Genomic DNA, 19,032 nt, shown 5'->3' on the forward strand with positions numbered 1-19,032 from the left:
ATTGTGAACTTCAACAACTACGCAGAGGATAATGCAATAGTGTTATCAAGACACCACCCAGGACACAAACACTTTGATGGAAAACGGATGCCATCCCATGTGACAAAAGCAGCAGTGTGGCATCTCTACAAGGAATAAATTACTACACTTGGTATGTAAAGCATAAACAACACGTTTTGATTATTTAATTGACCTCCAACATGATTGGCACTACATTTATTTATCTGACATTATTTCTGTATTTTCCAGAGGTTACGTGAAGTCAGGCTGTGTGTTATCATTTTAGGTGTGTTATCACTTTCAGTTTCCAAGATGTTTCAAATCAAATTGTATTGGTCACATGCATATATGTTCAGCATATGTTATTGCGGGTGTAGCGAAATGATTGTGTTTCTAGCTCCGACAGTGCAGTAATATCTACAAGTAATATCTAACAATTTCACAACATATACCCAATACACACAAGTCTAAGAAAAGGATTGCAATTAAGAGTATATAAATATATGGACGAGAAATGTTAGAGTGGCATAGACTACATTACAGTAGAATAGTATAGAATACAGCATATACATATGAGAAGAGTAATGCAAGATATGTAAACATTATTAAAGTGACTAGTCTATGTATATAGGCAGCAGCCTTACTGTGCTAGTGATGGCTATTTAACAGTCTGCTCAATGCAACAGTGATGCATTGGGCAGACCAAACCACCCTCTGGAGAGCCCTGCGGTTGCGGGCTGTGCAGTTGCTGTACCAAGCGATGATACAACCCGACAGGATGCTCTCGTGCATCCAAACGTTTGAGGGTTTTAGGTGCCAAGACAAATTTCTTCAGCCTCCTGAGGTTGAAGAGGTGCTATTGCACCTTCTTCACCACACTGTGTGTGGGTGGGTGGACCATTTCAGTTTCTGTTTGCAGTATTGTATTTGTATTTATTATGGATCCTGCTCTGCACATTTGGAGGTAAGTGAAACTTACCTGATAATAATGCATAAAAAAATGATTACGTTTTACATTACATTTTCCTTTGATAAACTTATTTTAATGTTATTTTGTTGTTTGCAGGTGCACTATCCTTCTGATCCTATGCAGCCAGGTTCCATCAAATTTTTAACCCATCGCAAGTGTAGCTTGTTTGGTGTCTGCTGTGAAGGAATACCACAAGTCAACTACTTGACTGATGAAGGCATGTCATCCAGCAAAGGCAGCAGCGCAGTCATCAACTACATGCACCATTTCTTCACCAACTACGGAGTTGGGGAAACATGTGTGGACCTGAATTGTGATAACTGCAGTGGTCAAAACAAGTCTGTACCTGGCAGACCATGCACAAGCTCCACCACAGTCTGAACCTTCACTTCCTGATCACAGGCCACATCAAGTTTGTGCCGACGGGTGCTTCAGCCTCATCAAGCAACGCTTCAGAAAGACCATTGTGACCATTTGTCTGAGATTGCTGGTGTTGTGAAGGACAGCACTGTGACAGAGGTCTGGAGGACTGGAGAATGGTATGGTGCTGGTAGAAAGCTATTTCAGGTGAATATCATTTTCATTGCATTGTATGAGGTTATTCTTCTTATCTAAACTTGGGAGGTTAATTGACTTTGTCAGCCTAAAAGATGAGTAGACCTAATGAACAGCAAATTCACTAGTCTATGTCAATCTACTATCCCTCATAGTACAAAAGTTGACCCATTCTATTCTGTGTGAGAAATACATATTCCAAACAGTCTGGGACAGTTGTGGGATGCTCTAGATCCCAAATTAATACAACCACGAGCATCAAAAAAACTGTTTTAAGCAATGAGCCTGACGCAACAGATCAGAATTTTCAGCTTAAAATGGTGATAAACTATTAGGCTATTTCTTCACATTATAAGTGCAGCAAGGCAGTAGGCTATAAAGCGTGAATGTTCCATTAGAAGGAAAATACCATTATCAAAAGCGAACACAAATGTGATTATGCAGGAAATCCTTTTATTATAAAGGTGCATTTATAATGGTGAAAATGGTCTTCCCAAACTTGAAACTCACGCACTGTGTATGAATGCCAGTTAGGCTGTACACTCGTTGTAAAGCAGATTAATGTGCTTCATTTTAAAAAGGTATTTGGACACTTTAGTTGTGATTAAAACCTTATCACAACATATAGGCCTTAATCTTGTCTTTACATATACTAAATAAGTGTGAACTTTGTTTTGATTTAGAATGAACCATTATCATGCATCTGTCTCTGAAATAAATACATGTCATTTGGATGCTTTTCCAATGGTTAATTTTCATGCCAGCCAGGTACCCGATACTCCTGTTGTAAAGACAAGCAATGTGCTTAATACTAGGAAAGTTGATAAATATAGTAGGCCTAGCCTTTTGAAAGCTGATGGAATCCTCCTCTTTTTAATAGAGGCCATCACTCTGTTTTCTCCTGCAATTGCAAAGCCTATAGAAATGTTGCGCGACATGAGCTCATACGCTCTCGTGAAGTGTTTGATTAGATTTTCGATAACATTTTCATTGATGTCAGAATGATTAGGGGGACAATAGAGTGCTGAGTAACATGCAGTTAGCAAGTTTGGCAGGCTATTAATGACCATCAGCAGCATCATAGCTTAGAGAAACCTAATTACCGTGACTAAACAGTCACCTGGAATTTGACTGCCATCATGACTCATTCCTGCCTGTGTGGCGGTAATATGGTCACTGTAACAGCTTCTTTTTACGATGTAAAATATAAAAGAGAATGATATCAACCCGCAAGGTGTGCAGTCAAATTACTAACATGAGCACCAATTCTGATAAATATGCATAACACAAACTCCTTACACTATTGTTGTTCTAAATTAAAACAACCTCAACTTACAGTTAGGCCTAATTAAAATTGTATTGTTAAGTAATTTGCACAATTATCGCCCATTCCATTTGTCATTAATTCAGTAATTGGCATAGTCTGCGTCGCTTGACAGACTCAAGGATATGTTTCGCATTATTCCAGAGGTCTACTGCAACATGATGAATGTTATCGTTTCCCTTACAAGACATTCGATTAGTAAGAGTTATAGTAAATAAAACAGTTCCATAAGTGCTTATTTTTACAAAGTAAAACATAAAATAGAATAGTATCAACCCCCAAGGCACACATCAAATGATTTGCTGCTGATATAAGCATAACAAACTCATCATTACACAATTCTCTTTAAATTAATTCAACCTCATCATTCAGTTAATCATTCAGTTATTTCAATTGTGAAGTAGGTGCACAATTATCGTCCATTCACCTATTTGTCATTCATTCAGTAAGGAGAGAGACGCATTTGCGCCTATAGCACATTGTCTTGGCGGGTTAAGTTACGAATAGATGTGAAAAAACAGGTTAAAAGGCTCTAAATACTTTTCTATTTGTGATTTTAAAAATCTGATAAATGAGCAGTTTAAAATACCACCATTTAGGAAAGTCAAGGAAGGAGCCGGACAAAGCTTTTAATTTTTTTTATTTGCAAAATCAAGCGTCAAAGTCCATTATTTTTCAATGTCGATACCATTGCAAATGTGTGTTTCCAGGAGTCGCATTCTTGCTTTGTCATCAAAACAGAGGTGAGGCATGATCTCTCTTAGGCGATCCCATGAAATGTTTTCTCCAAAGGAAAGGTATCCCATATACAGTACCAGTCAAAAGTTTGGACACACCTACTCATTATTTTTTACTATTTTCAACATTGTAGAATAATAGTGAAGACATCAAAATGATGAAATAACACATATGGAATCATGTAGTAACTAAAAAAATTGTTTAAACAAATCCAAATATATTTTATATTGGAGTAGGCACCCTTTGCCTTGATGACATCTTTGCACATTCTTGGCATTCTCTCAACCAGCTTCACCTGGAATGCATTTCCAACAGTCTTGAAGGAGATCCCACATCTGCTGAGCACTTGTTGGCTGCTTTTCCTTCCCTCTGTGGTCCAACTCATCCCAAACCATCTCAATTGGGTTTAGGTCGGGTGATTGTTTAGGCCAGGTCATCTGATGCAGCACCACACTACTCTCCTTCTTGATCAAATAGCCCTCACACAGCCTGGATATGTGTTGGGTCATTGTCCTATTGAAAAACAAATGATAGTCCCACTATGCGCAAACCAGATGGAATGGAGTATCGCTGCAGAATGCTGTGGTCGCCATGATGGTTAATTGTGCCTTGAAATCTGAATAAATCCAAACATTTGACTGGTACTGTATGTCTGACCAGAAGCTCTCCATATATACACCAGTCTCCTTGCTCCCTGTGCACGTCAGCCACAGTACAGTGCCTGATATGCCGTAGCATGTCAGAAAACAACAAAAGCTGGTGAGTGCGTTGCTGATGTTTTTTGCTTGAGATGTAGGGCCTGCTCTCTCAGTGATGAGATTTTTTTCTGATAATCAGACTGTGGCTTGTTCTATCCCAACGATGCGGTCGCTTCCACTCTCCTGCCTCTCACCGTTTAATTTGGTGGTGGCACAGGCACCTGCTCAGTGCGCATCGTTCACGCTTTTTAGAGCTTATGCCTCGGAAGTGTAGGTTCAGGCTGTGGCTCAGAATAATAGATAGAGATATTAATGTCTTCCCCACCTTCTGAGTCGTTTTCATGTAGATCTTGTAACGGTGCTAACGCAGCATGTGCATCCATCAAGTGTTATTTGTGTGTTCATTTGTGATGCTATCCTTGATATGATCCTGCTAATGTCATATGCACGTGTGCGCACATGCAGCTGTCCATGCAACGTTATCATGATTTGTTATAATAGATATTATACTTTAGTAATCCACAATGACCTGGCAATGTAAAATTCTAATAATGAAATTATCTTCCATATTCCTGCAACTGGAGATTCCTTCAAAATCATGGCCTACAGTGGTTCCTCCTTTAAAAGTTGTGAGCTTTCACCGTGGGACTTAGAGGTAGGCGCCAGGGCTTCATTGCTCTTGACCACCACAAGGGGTGGTTCCAGTGATGATTTTTTGACGCGAGCCACCCGTCCCTAGGTGAAGATGGCTGACAAAATGTACAATTGAGATGAATATTTTAATTAATGTAGAGACAAACATTTGTGCATATTTTTTTTTCATAAAGTTCATTTACGGAAATCGCTATTTAGCAAGTTCTGACTTGCTTGTGTTGCGCGACTGAATTTGTAATTCGTGTTGTTTAATATTTTAGGGACTCCTGAGAAAACCAGCAAACCAGGCTGTCGTCTTGTGAAACATTGGTGTAAACGATCTAGCTAGCTAAAGCATTTACTGCAAATTGAATGTACAATTGTGTAAGCTTGCCTTGCAATGCAGCTGAAGTAACATAGCTAGCTAACTATTTACTTTCTTATTGTGTAGTGGAAGATAAAAAAATAACTGTATGCCTATGGATGTGTAGCTAGCACAGTTGACATTATCGAGGTGCGGATGTTTACTTTCTACACTAGTTGTTTTTTTTCCAGTTTTGTCCGACGAACAGATTGTAGTGGTAAAATAAAAAGGGATACATTTTTATGAAATTCTAAGCACCACTCTAGTCAAAACAGGGTCTGCGAACGTTCGATTACATTGATTTTCTATGGGCTCACGCTAGTGTTTCGCCAACGTTTTTAAGCCGTTTTCAACCTTGGGTGAATTTTGACTTGTTCTATTGTCCAGCCTATAGATAGCCAGAGCGAACTTAACACCCGAATGTCCATTGAGAAAGCACAACGACTATAACATTTAGCTAAACTAATAATGTTAGTTAGCCTATAGTTAACATACTGGCAAGTGTGATGTATAACTACTACTACATACTGCTGTAATGATATGCTGTGTGGTTCGTAAGGACAGCGTAGCTAACAAATTGTCAGCTAACATAACGTGCAAGGTAACTTATTTGAAAAGTCATTACTTTCTTACATTGAGAAGCAAGCTACCCCTTGGTCGTTAGGGCAAATCTGGTCTGTGATGGGGGGGGGGGGGGGGGGGGGTTCCACACCTAGCTTGGCTATTTGACTATTCTTTAGTAATGGTTGAATAGTCTATTGTTCAGCTATTAGCCCCCCCTCCCGAGTTATGCAGCACATTTTTATTCCCATCTCATTCCTTTCCCTCTTCCATGCGTCATCATTCTTCTCCCGAGTGGCTCGCTTGTGGGCGTGCTGGCAGGATATGGCAGCATCTTCGGTTGTGTCAAGAATTCTGCATACAGTAACACTATTGCATAGTTACAATGTGTAATCATTGATGTCCCAGGAGCGGTAAACACTGTTGAAGTGTATAATTGTAATACATACATGCAGACACAGCATCATTCAAAGACTGGAGTTTGATATGACTGAAAAAGAATGTCTCAGAGATTCATACCTGAACCACACCTTTATTTGCCAAGGAAAAGTGCATGATCAGTGAATATATTCAATGTACAGGCTAGAATGTGGGAATCTCATGCGTGGTAATAACTACAGTACGTGTGTATATAGGACTTGCATCCTTGGCACAATAAAATTATTATACTCTACTCTATCCATATGTAACAGTATAGCTTCCGTCCCTCTCCTCGCCCCTACGTGGGCTTGAACCAGGGACCCTATGCACACATCAACAACAGCCACCCTCGAAACATTGTTACCCATCGATCCACAAAACCCGCGGCTTTTGAAGAGCAAGGGGAACAACTACTTCAAGCTCCTCAGAGTGAGTGACTTCACCGATTGAAACGCTATTAGCATGCACCCTGCTAACTAGCTGGCCATTTCACACCGGTTACACCCGACTTGAAAAAATAAATATATACACAGTGAGATATTTGGCGAAATACACCGACATGCCTCTCCATAGGAAAACAATGGGGGGAGCTCAGCGTTCCAAGGGCAAAAAGTATTTTGGGGCTAGCATTTGATGACAACCAAGCTAGCTGCCCAGGCTTACATAATTAGAAAGAGGAGATTCTCGTGAATAAAATGGCGTCTGACTTGGGAAAAAATCTAAATATACACATTGCGAAATAAACAGACATGCCTAAATTTCCTCCCCATAGGAAACAATGGGAAGACCGCAGAGTTACAATATTATTTTTGTTGTTTACATTTTAACTATAAAACAATGTGAGCAGGTCTCATTGCCAACCATAGCAAAGCAGGCATTGTGACATTGAACAATAAGCTGGGAATAGAACTTTCAGAAGGCGAGTTGGTGCGACGGTGCTCAAATTAACTAATAGGAGCTGGCAACACTAAAATAAGGCATGTTTTTTCACGATTACTTCAAAACGACACCAAGCAGCTGGGAAATATGGTCATATTATGAAACTGGGCTCCACGGCAGATGCAATTAACTTGTTCTTATCAGAAAATAACGTTGTTAAAAAATGTATGTGTCTAGCCTACTATCTACATGGATTTCATAGCACTCTCGTCGAGTGTACCAGAGCGCAGAATACCAGAGCACAGTATCCTAATAAACAAATAACCACATTTTGTTAAAAAAAATTGGTGAAAAAATACAGATGATTTAGTTATGGATCCATAACGAATAAATATCACTGATTTATAGATGTATTGGAACAAAGTTGTCTAATAAAGGCGAAAAATTTAGAATCCTCCAATCCTGTAGCCTACTCCCGACAATCACGTACAGCACCATATTTTCCATTCCATCCAACAGAAACACCATAATATTAATCAAATTAATTAAGCCAAATTTGTTCAAATCAATTCCATATACTATGTTACTACAAAAAAGTTTTTAAATTCTCTGGTAATGCCGATATGGAATACTATCAAATGCTTCTCAAAGATGCCCTTGGGTGGTCAATCTAGCAATAACTTGCAGTAACAGAAGAAATGGCTGAGAATTAAGTGACGTGCCACAGAATGCAAGGTGTGCTGCAGTATGACGCAACTTTTAAAGGAGGAACCACTGTAGGACACTGCACGGTTGCGTGATCAGGGCCACCTGAGACTGCCTCCTGGGGGAATTTGAGCGTGTGAAGGCGACCTGTGTCCTGCATAACTTCATGGACACGAGGACCAGGAGGATCTGCACCTCGCTGCCGTGTGCCAGAGGAAAGGTCTGCTGCTCTGCAGGATGTTTCAAGGATGGGGTCGAACAACGCAGTAAGAGAGGCAATCCTTGTGCAGGAGATCTTCATCTCCTACTTCTTCGAAGAGGGTGCTGTTCCCTGGCAATCCCATAGACTATACTATTTACAACCAAAGGCTCTTTCAAGAGCCTTCCGCATAGCAATAAGAGTAATCTTCCATTTGCTTAGCTATGTCAACTGTAGTTATTAAATTCCCAGTTTTTCTCCCTTTGATTTCTACTTCTCAAGTGAGGGTGCTGGGTGATGTCTGTACAAAACCAAAACATGCTCTTAAAATGTGTGAAAGCTAAATATTTCTCAAGAAATATTTTTGAATTTCCCGTGCCGCTGCATTTGCAGTCTTCCCTGCTCCTCTGTTCTTACCTCTTTCCTTTTACAGTCTCTCACACCCCTCTCCCCACCTTCTCCCTCTGTTTTTATCATGCACACCAGATGTGCATTGAAGTACAGATTTAACTTGTATTCATTAAATTACAATTCTAATATTTAGAATGCATGTATGTATTTAGAACACTTGGATAATTAACTTATTTCAATAAAGCGTTTCACATTCCCTACTGGTTGAAATTCTCTCATTTGATGAAATACTACACCTATCCTGTGCTTATCAGATCAATGCAGATGAAGGAAATTAACCGGTTTTAGAGTATTTACATGACACATAGGAAGTGTACTGTTTTTAAAATTATATTTCTGTATATATGAATTACAAATGAGCCTTAAGCTAGTTAAATAATGTTTCTAGTCAATTGCATAGTTACAACGTGTAACCATTGATCTCCCAGGACCAGGACTTGTAAACACTGTTGAAGTGTATAATTATAATACATTAATGCAGACACAGCATCACTCAAAGACTGGAGTTTGATACTCCTGGTATTGGATATGACTGCAAAAGACATTAATTCCTGAACTGCACCTTTATTTGCCACGGTAGAGTCCATGAATGTGTGCCAAGGTAGAGTCAATGAGCATATTCAATGTGGAGATCTAATGCTTGGTAATAACTAAATGTATATACACGACTTGCATCCGTGGCACAATAAAGTTAAATTACAGTGCCTTCGGATAGTACTCAGACCCCTTGGTTTTTTCCACATTTTGTTACTTTACAGTCTTATTCTAAAATTGATTTTTTTTAATGTAAAACGTAGCAATCTACACACAATATCCCACAATAACAAACCAAAAAAGTATACATTTTTAAAAAATGAAATACCTTATTTACATAAGTATTCAGACACTTTGCTATGAGACTCGATATTGAACTCAGGTGCATCCTGTTTCCATAGAGATGTTTCCTTGAGATGTTAGTCCAATTTGGAGTCCACCTGTGGTAAATTCAATTGATTGGTCATGATTTGGAAAGGCACACACCTGTCTATATAAGGTCCCACAGTTGACAGTGCATGTCAGTGTAAAAACCAAGCTATGAGGTCCAAGGAATTGTCCAGTTTCCAGACAGGATTGTGTCGAGGCATAGATCTGGGGAAGGGAACAAAAACATTTCTGCAGCATTGAAGGTCCCCAAGAACGCAGTGGTCTCCATCATTCTTAAATGGAAGAAGTTTAGAACCACCAAGACTCTTCCTAGAGCTGGCCGCCCAGCCAAACTAAGCAATCGGGGAAGAAGGGCCTTGGTCAGGGAAGTGACCAATAACAGTATGGTCACTCTGACAAAGCTCCAGATTTCCTCTGTGGAGATGGGCCAAAGGGCACTTAAAGGACTCTCAGACCATGAAAACCAGATTCTCTGGTCTGATGAAACGATGATTGAACTCTTTGGCCTGAATGCCAAGCATCACATCTGGAGGAAACCTGGCACCATCCCTACGATGAAGCATGGTGGTGGCAGCATCATGCTGTAGGGATGTTTTTTAACGGCAGGGACTGGAAGACTAGTTAGGATCGAAGAAAAGATGAACGGAGCAAAGTACAGAGAGATCCTTGATAAAAACCTGCTCCAGAGCGCTCCGGACCTCAGACTGGGGGCGAAGGTTCACCTTCCAACAGAACAATGACCTTAAGCACACCGCCAAGACAACGCAGGAGTGGCTTCTGGACAAGTCTCTGAATGTCCTTGAGTGGCCCAGCCAGAGCTTGAACCTGATTGAACATCTCTGGAGAGACCTAAAAAAATAGCTGTGCAGCAACGCTCCCTATCCAACTTGACAGAGCTTGAGAGGATCTCCAGAGAGGAACAGGATAAACTCTCCAAATACAGGTGTGCCAAGCTTGTAGTGTCATACCCTAGAAGACTTGTTTCTGTAATTGCTGCTAAAGGGGCTTCAACAAAGTACAGAGTAAAGGGTCTAAATACTTATATAAATGTTATAGTGTGTAGATTGATGAGGGGGGGGGAAACAAATGATGAGGGGGGGAAACAAATGAATCAATTTTAGAATGTAAAGTAGCAAAATGTGGCAAAGGTTAAGGGGTCTGAATACTTTCCGAAGGCACTGTATATTCTACTCAATCCATGGGCTTCATTAATACAATTCAGACTGTTTTGAAGTTGATACAACCAGCTATCATAGCTGAGGTTCATAACAAGGTTTGATACTAATATGTATACCAAACGTTTTAGGGTCCATACACAGATCGGCTACATAGCTAGCTACACATCCATAGGCATACAGGAATTGTTATCCTCCACTGCACAATAAGCAAGAACATAGTTAGCTAGCTACATTACTTCTGGTTGCATAGCATGAACATATCAGCAAGGCAAGCATTTTTTCTTCAATTTGCAGTAACCGCTTTAACTAGCTAGATTCTTTACATCCACTATTTCACAAGACAACAGCCTTGTCTGTTAGTATTCTCAGTAGTCACGAAAACAACACGAATTATAATTGCATACTCATGTCACAACGCCCATAAAGCTAGCTAACTGTACATTTTTTGATGATTTGTTGTGATGTTATAGTTACTTACATTTGCTTCCATCCTAGTATTTTTGTCAGACATCTTTGCTGAAGAAAGTCTCCAGTGTTGGGTCGCATAGCTTCAAATTCGTCATGGAAACCACTCGATATGACTGGTCATCGCCCAGCGGTCGCTGCTAGTGATTGACATAAAGTTGTAAAATGTACTTTTTCCACCGCCTCCCACACCACGTTCGTGCCGCCCAATGGTCCCCTGCCCACACCGCTTCTTACCACTTTCCTTCCATTGAAATTAAATGGGAAGTGGCGTTTCCCCACGCAGCACCACGCGCTAGTGTATGCGCTAGGGTCACGGAGTGATGAAACTCGGAGACTCCAACAGGGTGAGTCAACACGTCCGTGAGGCAGAAACATAATTTGTTTGTTTTGAGCATTAAGAAATATGGAAAGTAAATCGTTTTGAAGAACAGTGAGGATGAAGTAGATTATCTGGTCCAGACAGCTTCCTGATTATGATGAACAGGATGAAATTCATTGTGGCAGAATCGTAGATTATCTGGTCAGGACAGCTTCCTGATTATGATGAACAGGATGACATTCATTGTGGCAGAATCGTAGATTATCTGGTCCAGACAGCTTCCTGATTATGATGAACAGGATGACATTCATTGTGGCAGAATCATAGATTATCTGGTCAGGACAGCTACCTGGTTATGATGAACAGGATGAAATTCATTGTGGCAGAATTGTAAGTAGGCCTACCTCATAATTGTGACGGTATATAATTGTGTAATTGTAAAGTAATTGTGCTGTTATTATTTACTTAAAACCTCTTAAATGTAAAGTCCACATATTTGGGGACCCGATGAGATGTATTTTATTCAATTCAGTCTGGTATGAGAACGGTTGCCCCTATCTGCAAAAGCAGGATGTCTGCAGAAAGCTGAGTATCTTGGATATTGACCTGAGACACTTACTACCCTATATGGGCATACGAATGTATAAGGGAAGGCGAAGCCGATGAACCTAATTTCAAGATGGCTGCTACCTACATTCCGGTTAGCATAGTGAAGCATAAACTAAATAAACACGGAATACATTGATTCACACCGAAAGACGGGTCTCCACAGATCATGAGGATGTCTTATTTGTCTGCCTGTGACCTACCGTTACTGACCACCAGCCCCGAGAGTCAAAATGTTTTTTTACACAACGTTTTCACCAAACAGCAAACATTTTACAAGGTAAGTTTTGATTTGGTCTGTGTTTGAGCTATAGCTACATGGGGGTATGAAATTATTCCTAAGGTTTGGTAGGAACAAATTTAGGCTATTGCCAATGTCATATGAGTTAATGGCAACATTGAATGTCCACCGAGTGACTATATCTTTGCGCATTAAAAATATGATGAAAACACTTGGATATCCCCTGTATGTCCTCCTACACCACCACAATGTTTGACAGAGGTTGGTGTTGTATACATTTTTTTTTAATAACAAATAGCATTTAGAAATTGCAAATATATAATAGCACTGGAATGATCTAATAAGACATAAGCCACTTTGGAGAGGTTTAGTGACACTTGGAAAAGTCCTGTGACCACACCTGACACCACAACATCTGCTATAGGCTATAACATTCTTACCTTTCAAACCTCCATTCCCATAGATCATTTAGTTTAAAAAGTATGAATGTTTGTCATGAAGGATTTTCTGCTTTTGAAATGTGGCAATTTTTATGTTGAACTAACTCCTAAATCTATTTTTCTTTTAGTCAAGATGATAAGACGAGCCAGACGAGTCAACCAACCCCACTGAGGTGGACAGAGATGGCAACCTCTTCCTTACCAGGTGGATGAATACTACAGTACTACTCTGCGCACCACAAGACTAAGAGATGGCACAGGACCCTTTTTTACCATCTCATTGACATTGCTGTGACCAACTGCTTCATCATGTACAAGAAACTCTGCCTATAAACAGTCATTAGTTTGAGCTTTCCCTTGGGTGCAATATTCATGAAGGTCAGTAGATGGGGACCTAGTCCCACTAATGAGTGTGAAGGGATGGCTTTCACCTGTGGCAGAGCATGTGAAGGACAGACAATTGTGTGATTGGGCTTTTTGTTTTGCTGAAAATTTGATGTGGACAGAAGTGCCAAAATTTTATATAGTCATTGGCTTGATTGATATTTGTGACTTATTTGAGGAAACTAGGCATATGTCGTGCGTCATAACTTCACAGCAGCGCCATTTCAACGTACATTTTAGTTGGTTTAGCCACGGGAAAAGCCAGCAACCTTTCGGCTAGTCATGATTGGCTGAGATAATGAGTGGGAAGGACATGCCGAGAGATGAGTTCGGATTGGTCTGCCATGTCGCAAGCTTTTTTGAAAGATATCACGTAGTAGAACAGCATAACTGTTGCTCTCTACTTTCCGGAGGACCGAGTTTTGAAATCAGTGGAATTAGAGTATGATACCTAAGGAGATGGGTTGTTGTATAAAACACCTGTCTCCGGATTACATCTTCAAACAAAGGGCAACTATGATATCCGTGACAGTGAGGGAGAAACGTCCATCTATTTATACGGGTAAGAGAGTCTAGCTAGCTACATTTTCAGATATTACACACTTCTAATGTTGTCAGAAAGATGTTTTCATTAAGGCAACAAAAACAAATACGGCAAAATGTAACAAAATGTGGATAAAGAGAATATGGCTGAATACTTTCCGAATGCACTGTATCTCATTGTTACCATACACCTGCAAAATGATAGCTCAGATATGCGATTGCCTTTTTAAATTTTGAACGTGGATATGATAAGTATGGTAGAAGCTCTGTACAACAATGTGGAAAAATAAAAGTATCCAAAACACATAAAGACCTCTATGGCCTATTTATTGCCTTTACCTCCCTACTCTTCTGCATTTGCACACACAGTACATAGGTGTGTGCAAATGCAGTTTCTATTGTGTTATTGACTGTATGTTATTGACTGTATGTTTGTTTATGTGTAACTCTGTGTTGTTGTTTATGGTCGCATTGCTTTATCTTGGCCATGTCGCAGCTGTAAATGACAACTTGTTCTCAACTGGATAAACAAAGGTAAACATTTTTTTTTAAGATTGAGAGACTAGTCAAGGATCATATCACCTCTACTTTACCTGACACCCTAGACCCACTTCAATTTGCTTACCACCCCAATAGATCCACAGACGATGCAATCGCCATCACACTGCCCTATCCCATCTGGACAATAGCTCAGCATTCAACACCATAGTACCCTCCAAGTGCATCATTAAGCTAGAGGCCCTGGGTCTGAACCCCGCCCTTTGCAACTGGGTCCTGAACTTCCTGACGGGCCGCCCCCAGGTGGTGAAGGTAGGAAAAAACACATCTTCACATTGCTGATACTGAACCCTTTGGCCCCACAAGGATGCATGCTCAGCCTCCTCCTTTACTCCCTGTTCACTCATGACTGCATGGCCATGCACGCCTACAACTCAATCATCAAGTTGCCAGACGACAACAGTAGTAGGCCTGATTACCAACAATTACGAGACGGCCTACAGGGAGGAGGTGAGGGCCCTGGGAGTATAGTGTCAGGTAAATAACCTCTCACCCAATGTCGACAAAACAAAGGAGCTGATCGTGGACTTCAGGCACCCCCCTACCCACATCGATGGGACCGCAGTGGAGAAGGTGGAAAGCTTCAAGTTCTTCGGCGAACACGTCAATGACAAACTGCGGCGAAGAAGGGACAAGTGCCTCTTCAACCTCAGGAGGCTGTAGAAATTTGGCTCGGGACCTAAAACATTCAAACTTTTACAGATGCACAATTGAGAGAGTCCTGTCGGACTGTATCACCGTCTGGTACGGCAACTGCACCGCCCACAATCGCAGGGCACTCCAGAGGGTGGTGAGGTCTGCCCAGCGCATCACCAGAGGCAAACTATCTGCCCTCCAGGACACCTACAGCACCCGATGTCACAGGAAGGCCAAAAAGATCATCAAGGACAACAACCACCCAAGTCACTGACTGTTCACTCCGCTACCATCCAGAAGGCGAGGTCAGTACAGGTGCATCAAAGCAGGGACCGAGAGACTGAAAAACAGCTTCTATCTCAAGGCCATCAGACTGTTAAATAGCTATCACTAGCACCTTAGAGGCTGCTGCCCTCTATACATAGACCTGGAATCACTGGCCACTTTAATAATGGAACCGTAGTCACTTTAATCACATTTACATATTTTACATTACACACACACAATTCTATACTATTCTACTGTGTCTATGACGCTCTGACATTGCTCACCCAAATATTTTTATGTTCTTCATTTCAATTCCTTTACTTTAGATTTGTGTGTATTGTTGTGAAATTGATTGATATTACTATTAGATATTACTCCACTGTTAGAGCTAGAAACACAAGCATTTCGCTACAACCGCAATAACAACTGCTAAACACATGTATGTGACAAAAACAATTTGATTTGATTAAAATCTTGAATTTGTTTTTAAATCTCCATTATACAAATAGTGCAAATTCATAATGCCCTTGAAAATAATAAACTAAGTCACACACAATCACACTGTATTTGGGCGTATAATAGTGTAGACTATTATACTTCTGCCACTTCCATCATGTTTCTTTCTGTCTTTTAACTTTTGTTCTGATGCGATTAATATTCAGGCTTTGACCACAGCGATTCTATGTCTGAAAATCACAGATTGAGTCAATGGTTTTTCAATGGGAGTCATCCGTTGATCATCAACAGAGATGATTGTCTATCAAAAAACACGATGTCTGCTTTTTTAGTTGTCCAAAAATAAACTTGAGTTGAACTTTTGACAGACAAAAATAGACAATTGAAGAACGCATGTAGGATTTCATCCATGTTCATTCTTTGTGGCCGTCGCCTTACTATTCAACAGTGTAAAGAAATGCAGTTGGTCTTACCTTATGGGCCTCGGTCTCACTACTCAGCTTGTTCTGGGCCCATTTGACCTTGATGAGGTGTGAGTTGATCCCCTCCTTGACGTTCTCCAACTCCCGATTCAGCCTGCTCACCTCTCCCTCCTGAGGACAACAAGAGATGGATTCCATTAGGATGTAACAGGCACGGTATGCCATTTCATTTGTAATTCATGTTAAAGGATCACTTTACTCAAAAAACATATTTCAGTATTTTGTTCGTTAGTCCACTGTTATGGTCAGCAGTAAAGTTTCAGTAAAAAGCACAAGTTGTAATAATGCAAAAAGCATCAGGTACAAAGAAAAACATTCCACCACTATCATGTTCATAATCATCAAAAGCCTTCGAGCAGACTCCTTCCAATTACCTACAATAAATATGAAAGACTCAACGCGAAATAGATTTTCCAGTGCAATTAAAGCAGCGGTGTCAGAAAGTCCATCTAATATTGCACGAGCGCCACCTTAGCAGCTGAACGTGGAACTTTGTTGCTTAAACATTAACCCTGCGTTACCTTAGCGTCGTGGAGCTGCTGCAGCCGGCCTTTCTCCTGGGCCAAACTGTTTCCCCTGAGGGCCTGGCGGTCCACCTCCTTGGTGGCCTCCCTCAGCCTCCTTTCCAGCCCCTCCTTGTCCCTGCGCAGGTCCAGAGCCTCCTTCTCCCCGCGAACATACTTCATCACCATGGCCTCCTTCTCCTGACGCGACTCCTCACACTTCTTCCCAGCCTGGGAGGGACACATGAATTAGTAGCTGTTACATTGATTGTATCATTATGTATTACATTGATTATATCATCAGTATAGGCTGGTGAGAGGAGGACGGCTCATAGTAATGGTGGATGGAATGGAATCGATTGAATGGCATCAATCACATGTTCCATTAACTTCCAGGCATTAGTCCTACTATGAGCCTGTCCTCTGATGTAAAGTGCCACCAGCCACCACAGGTTAGTATGCAGTTATGTGGACAGGTAGACACAGACATGGACAAACATGCAGACACACATTCACTGATCTCCACAGAAACACAGGCGCATGCTTTATGCAAGTTTACACACAGACATGCAGAAAAATAGACAGAAATTATGCATGCACAAGTGCACACTCATTCATGCTTAATTAAAACTCTTGTATTATATCTGGGGGTGTAGTGACGGTCTCCCTGATTGCATGTTGTAAGTGGATAGTGCTGCAATTGAACGTGGCAGTTTGGTTGAGGTTTCAATACAAAAATCCACAATGAGTATGTGTGAGATCTAAACTAGAGCCATACAAATGGTAGGGCAGTGCATTGATAGGTCAACTTGTAATCTGCCAGTTAGGAAAATCCTCAGTTATTGGTCAGGGTAAAAAATGCCAGCTGGCCCAAGGACAATTGGGTGTTCTCACACAGGTGTGTTCATTTCTCAAGAGAACGCTTTCCCCTCGATCTGTCAGACAATATTGGCAAAACGTTACCATGCTCATCCTCAATTGATATCTCCATCAACACAAACACAGGGGACTATGTGCGAGGGAAGGTCAGAAAGAGTGAAAGAGATATAGAAATAGATAGAGAGAGACAGACCGAGAGAGAGGTGGTATATTGCAGTAGTGTTCATGTCTGTATGGCAGAAATTGTTTGAGACTTTTAGAGATTTAGTGAGGGTAGAATGTAGGCGTCATCTTGAAATATGGAGTAATATTTAGATGGCGTGAAAAAGCTAATAAACTTCCCCAAAACAATCTTATATTGTTCAGCGAACAGTGAAATGGAATGTGTTATCCTTCCAGAGCTACCAGACCGTCACAGGCCATTTTAGCTGAAAAACTTGGCTGCAAGTGGATCTTCTAGCATGTCAATAACCAAAAGCACACATAAAACTGCACTAAGAAATTGTTAATTGAACACAAAAAAAAATGTTCAATGGCCTTCTCAGTCTCCAGTTGAACCCCATTGAAAACCTGTGATTTGAATAGAAGAGGGCAGTCCATAAACGTAGATGGACTTCAAGGATCTGAAAATATTCTGTATCGAGGAAAGGTCCAAGATCCCTCCAAATGTGTTCTCCAATCTCATAAAACATTTTAGTAAAAGGCTCAGTGTCATTATCCTCACAAGCGGAGGGTTCTGGAGTATTGAAGAGGGGTTCCAATCATTTTGACCCCTATCTTTTCGAGAAGAAAAATGTATTATTTGAAAATGTATTACTTTCTATGAGCAATTGTCTTAGTATAAAATTACATTTTTTTGCATACAATATAGCTCAGAAAAGTATTATTTATTGTATAGAGTATTTGTTGCTCATCTATATCAAGGGATCCAATAATTGTGGAACCCACTATATAGGAATGGAATCACCTTTTTCACTGCACCCATGTGATTTGAAGAAAACATTTCCATACACGTTTATAAAAGTTGTCAGGAAGATACCTTTTGGACCTGAATGCAAAAACATTCATGCGATAGAGGTTCTCAAAGTTCACCCATTATGCATACCACACACTACCATGTAACTTCATCACTGAAAAAGGTAAAACCGCTGCAAATTATATCAGTTGAAGGCTTACAAAGAGGGTTGTCAAATAATGTATAATTTTTATTTTATTTTTTATGTTGTTAACTAACGTCAACTATGTAAAAAAAACACAAACTCCACACAAAACAAAATACTTGCAAATGTTGTAGCTTGGACCCTATTTTAAATAATCTGAGGTGTTTGTGTTGTGCTCACCATCGGTTGAGACCCAGCATACGCTTTAATACATGATGAGTTTTTTATTTATACCTTCATTTAACTAGGCAAATAGGTTAAGAACAAATTCTTAGTTTCAATGACTGCCTAGGAACAGTGGGTTAACTGCCTTGTTCAGGAGCAGAACAGATTTTTACCTACTCAGCTCGGGGATTCGATCTTGCATCCTTTCGGTTACCAGTCCAATGCTCCAACCACAAGGCTACCTGCCGCCCCGTGTGTCATTTCAATCATAGAAAAATCCCTTCAGACCACCGTAAACTAGCTGAAACACAACTGACATTTTAATTGAATTGTCCACACACGGTCGAATATCAACTTGAATGGGAA

At 40.5% G+C, this 19,032-nt stretch overlaps 1 protein-coding gene across 3 annotated transcripts in view; it reads right to left on the bottom strand.

The window, feature by feature from the left end:
- The window catches only part of ccdc186 (coiled-coil domain-containing protein 186), a 117,079-nt gene that overhangs the window by 63,655 nt on the left and 34,392 nt on the right, over positions 1-19,032 (bottom strand). For all 3 annotated transcript variants that reach the window (XM_046356517.1, XM_046356516.1, XM_046356518.1), the window contains 2 exons: positions 16,481-16,693; positions 15,951-16,070 (listed from right to left, as the gene is read on the bottom strand). In XM_046356517.1, the coding sequence (XP_046212473.1) occupies positions 15,951-16,070; positions 16,481-16,693 (333 nt within the window). The remainder of the gene's footprint in view (positions 1-15,950; positions 16,071-16,480; positions 16,694-19,032) is intronic.

Source organism: Oncorhynchus gorbuscha, linkage group LG07 (genome assembly GCF_021184085.1).
Source record: "Oncorhynchus gorbuscha isolate QuinsamMale2020 ecotype Even-year linkage group LG07, OgorEven_v1.0, whole genome shotgun sequence".
In the NCBI taxonomy this organism is placed as follows: domain Eukaryota; kingdom Metazoa; phylum Chordata; class Actinopteri; order Salmoniformes; family Salmonidae; genus Oncorhynchus; species Oncorhynchus gorbuscha.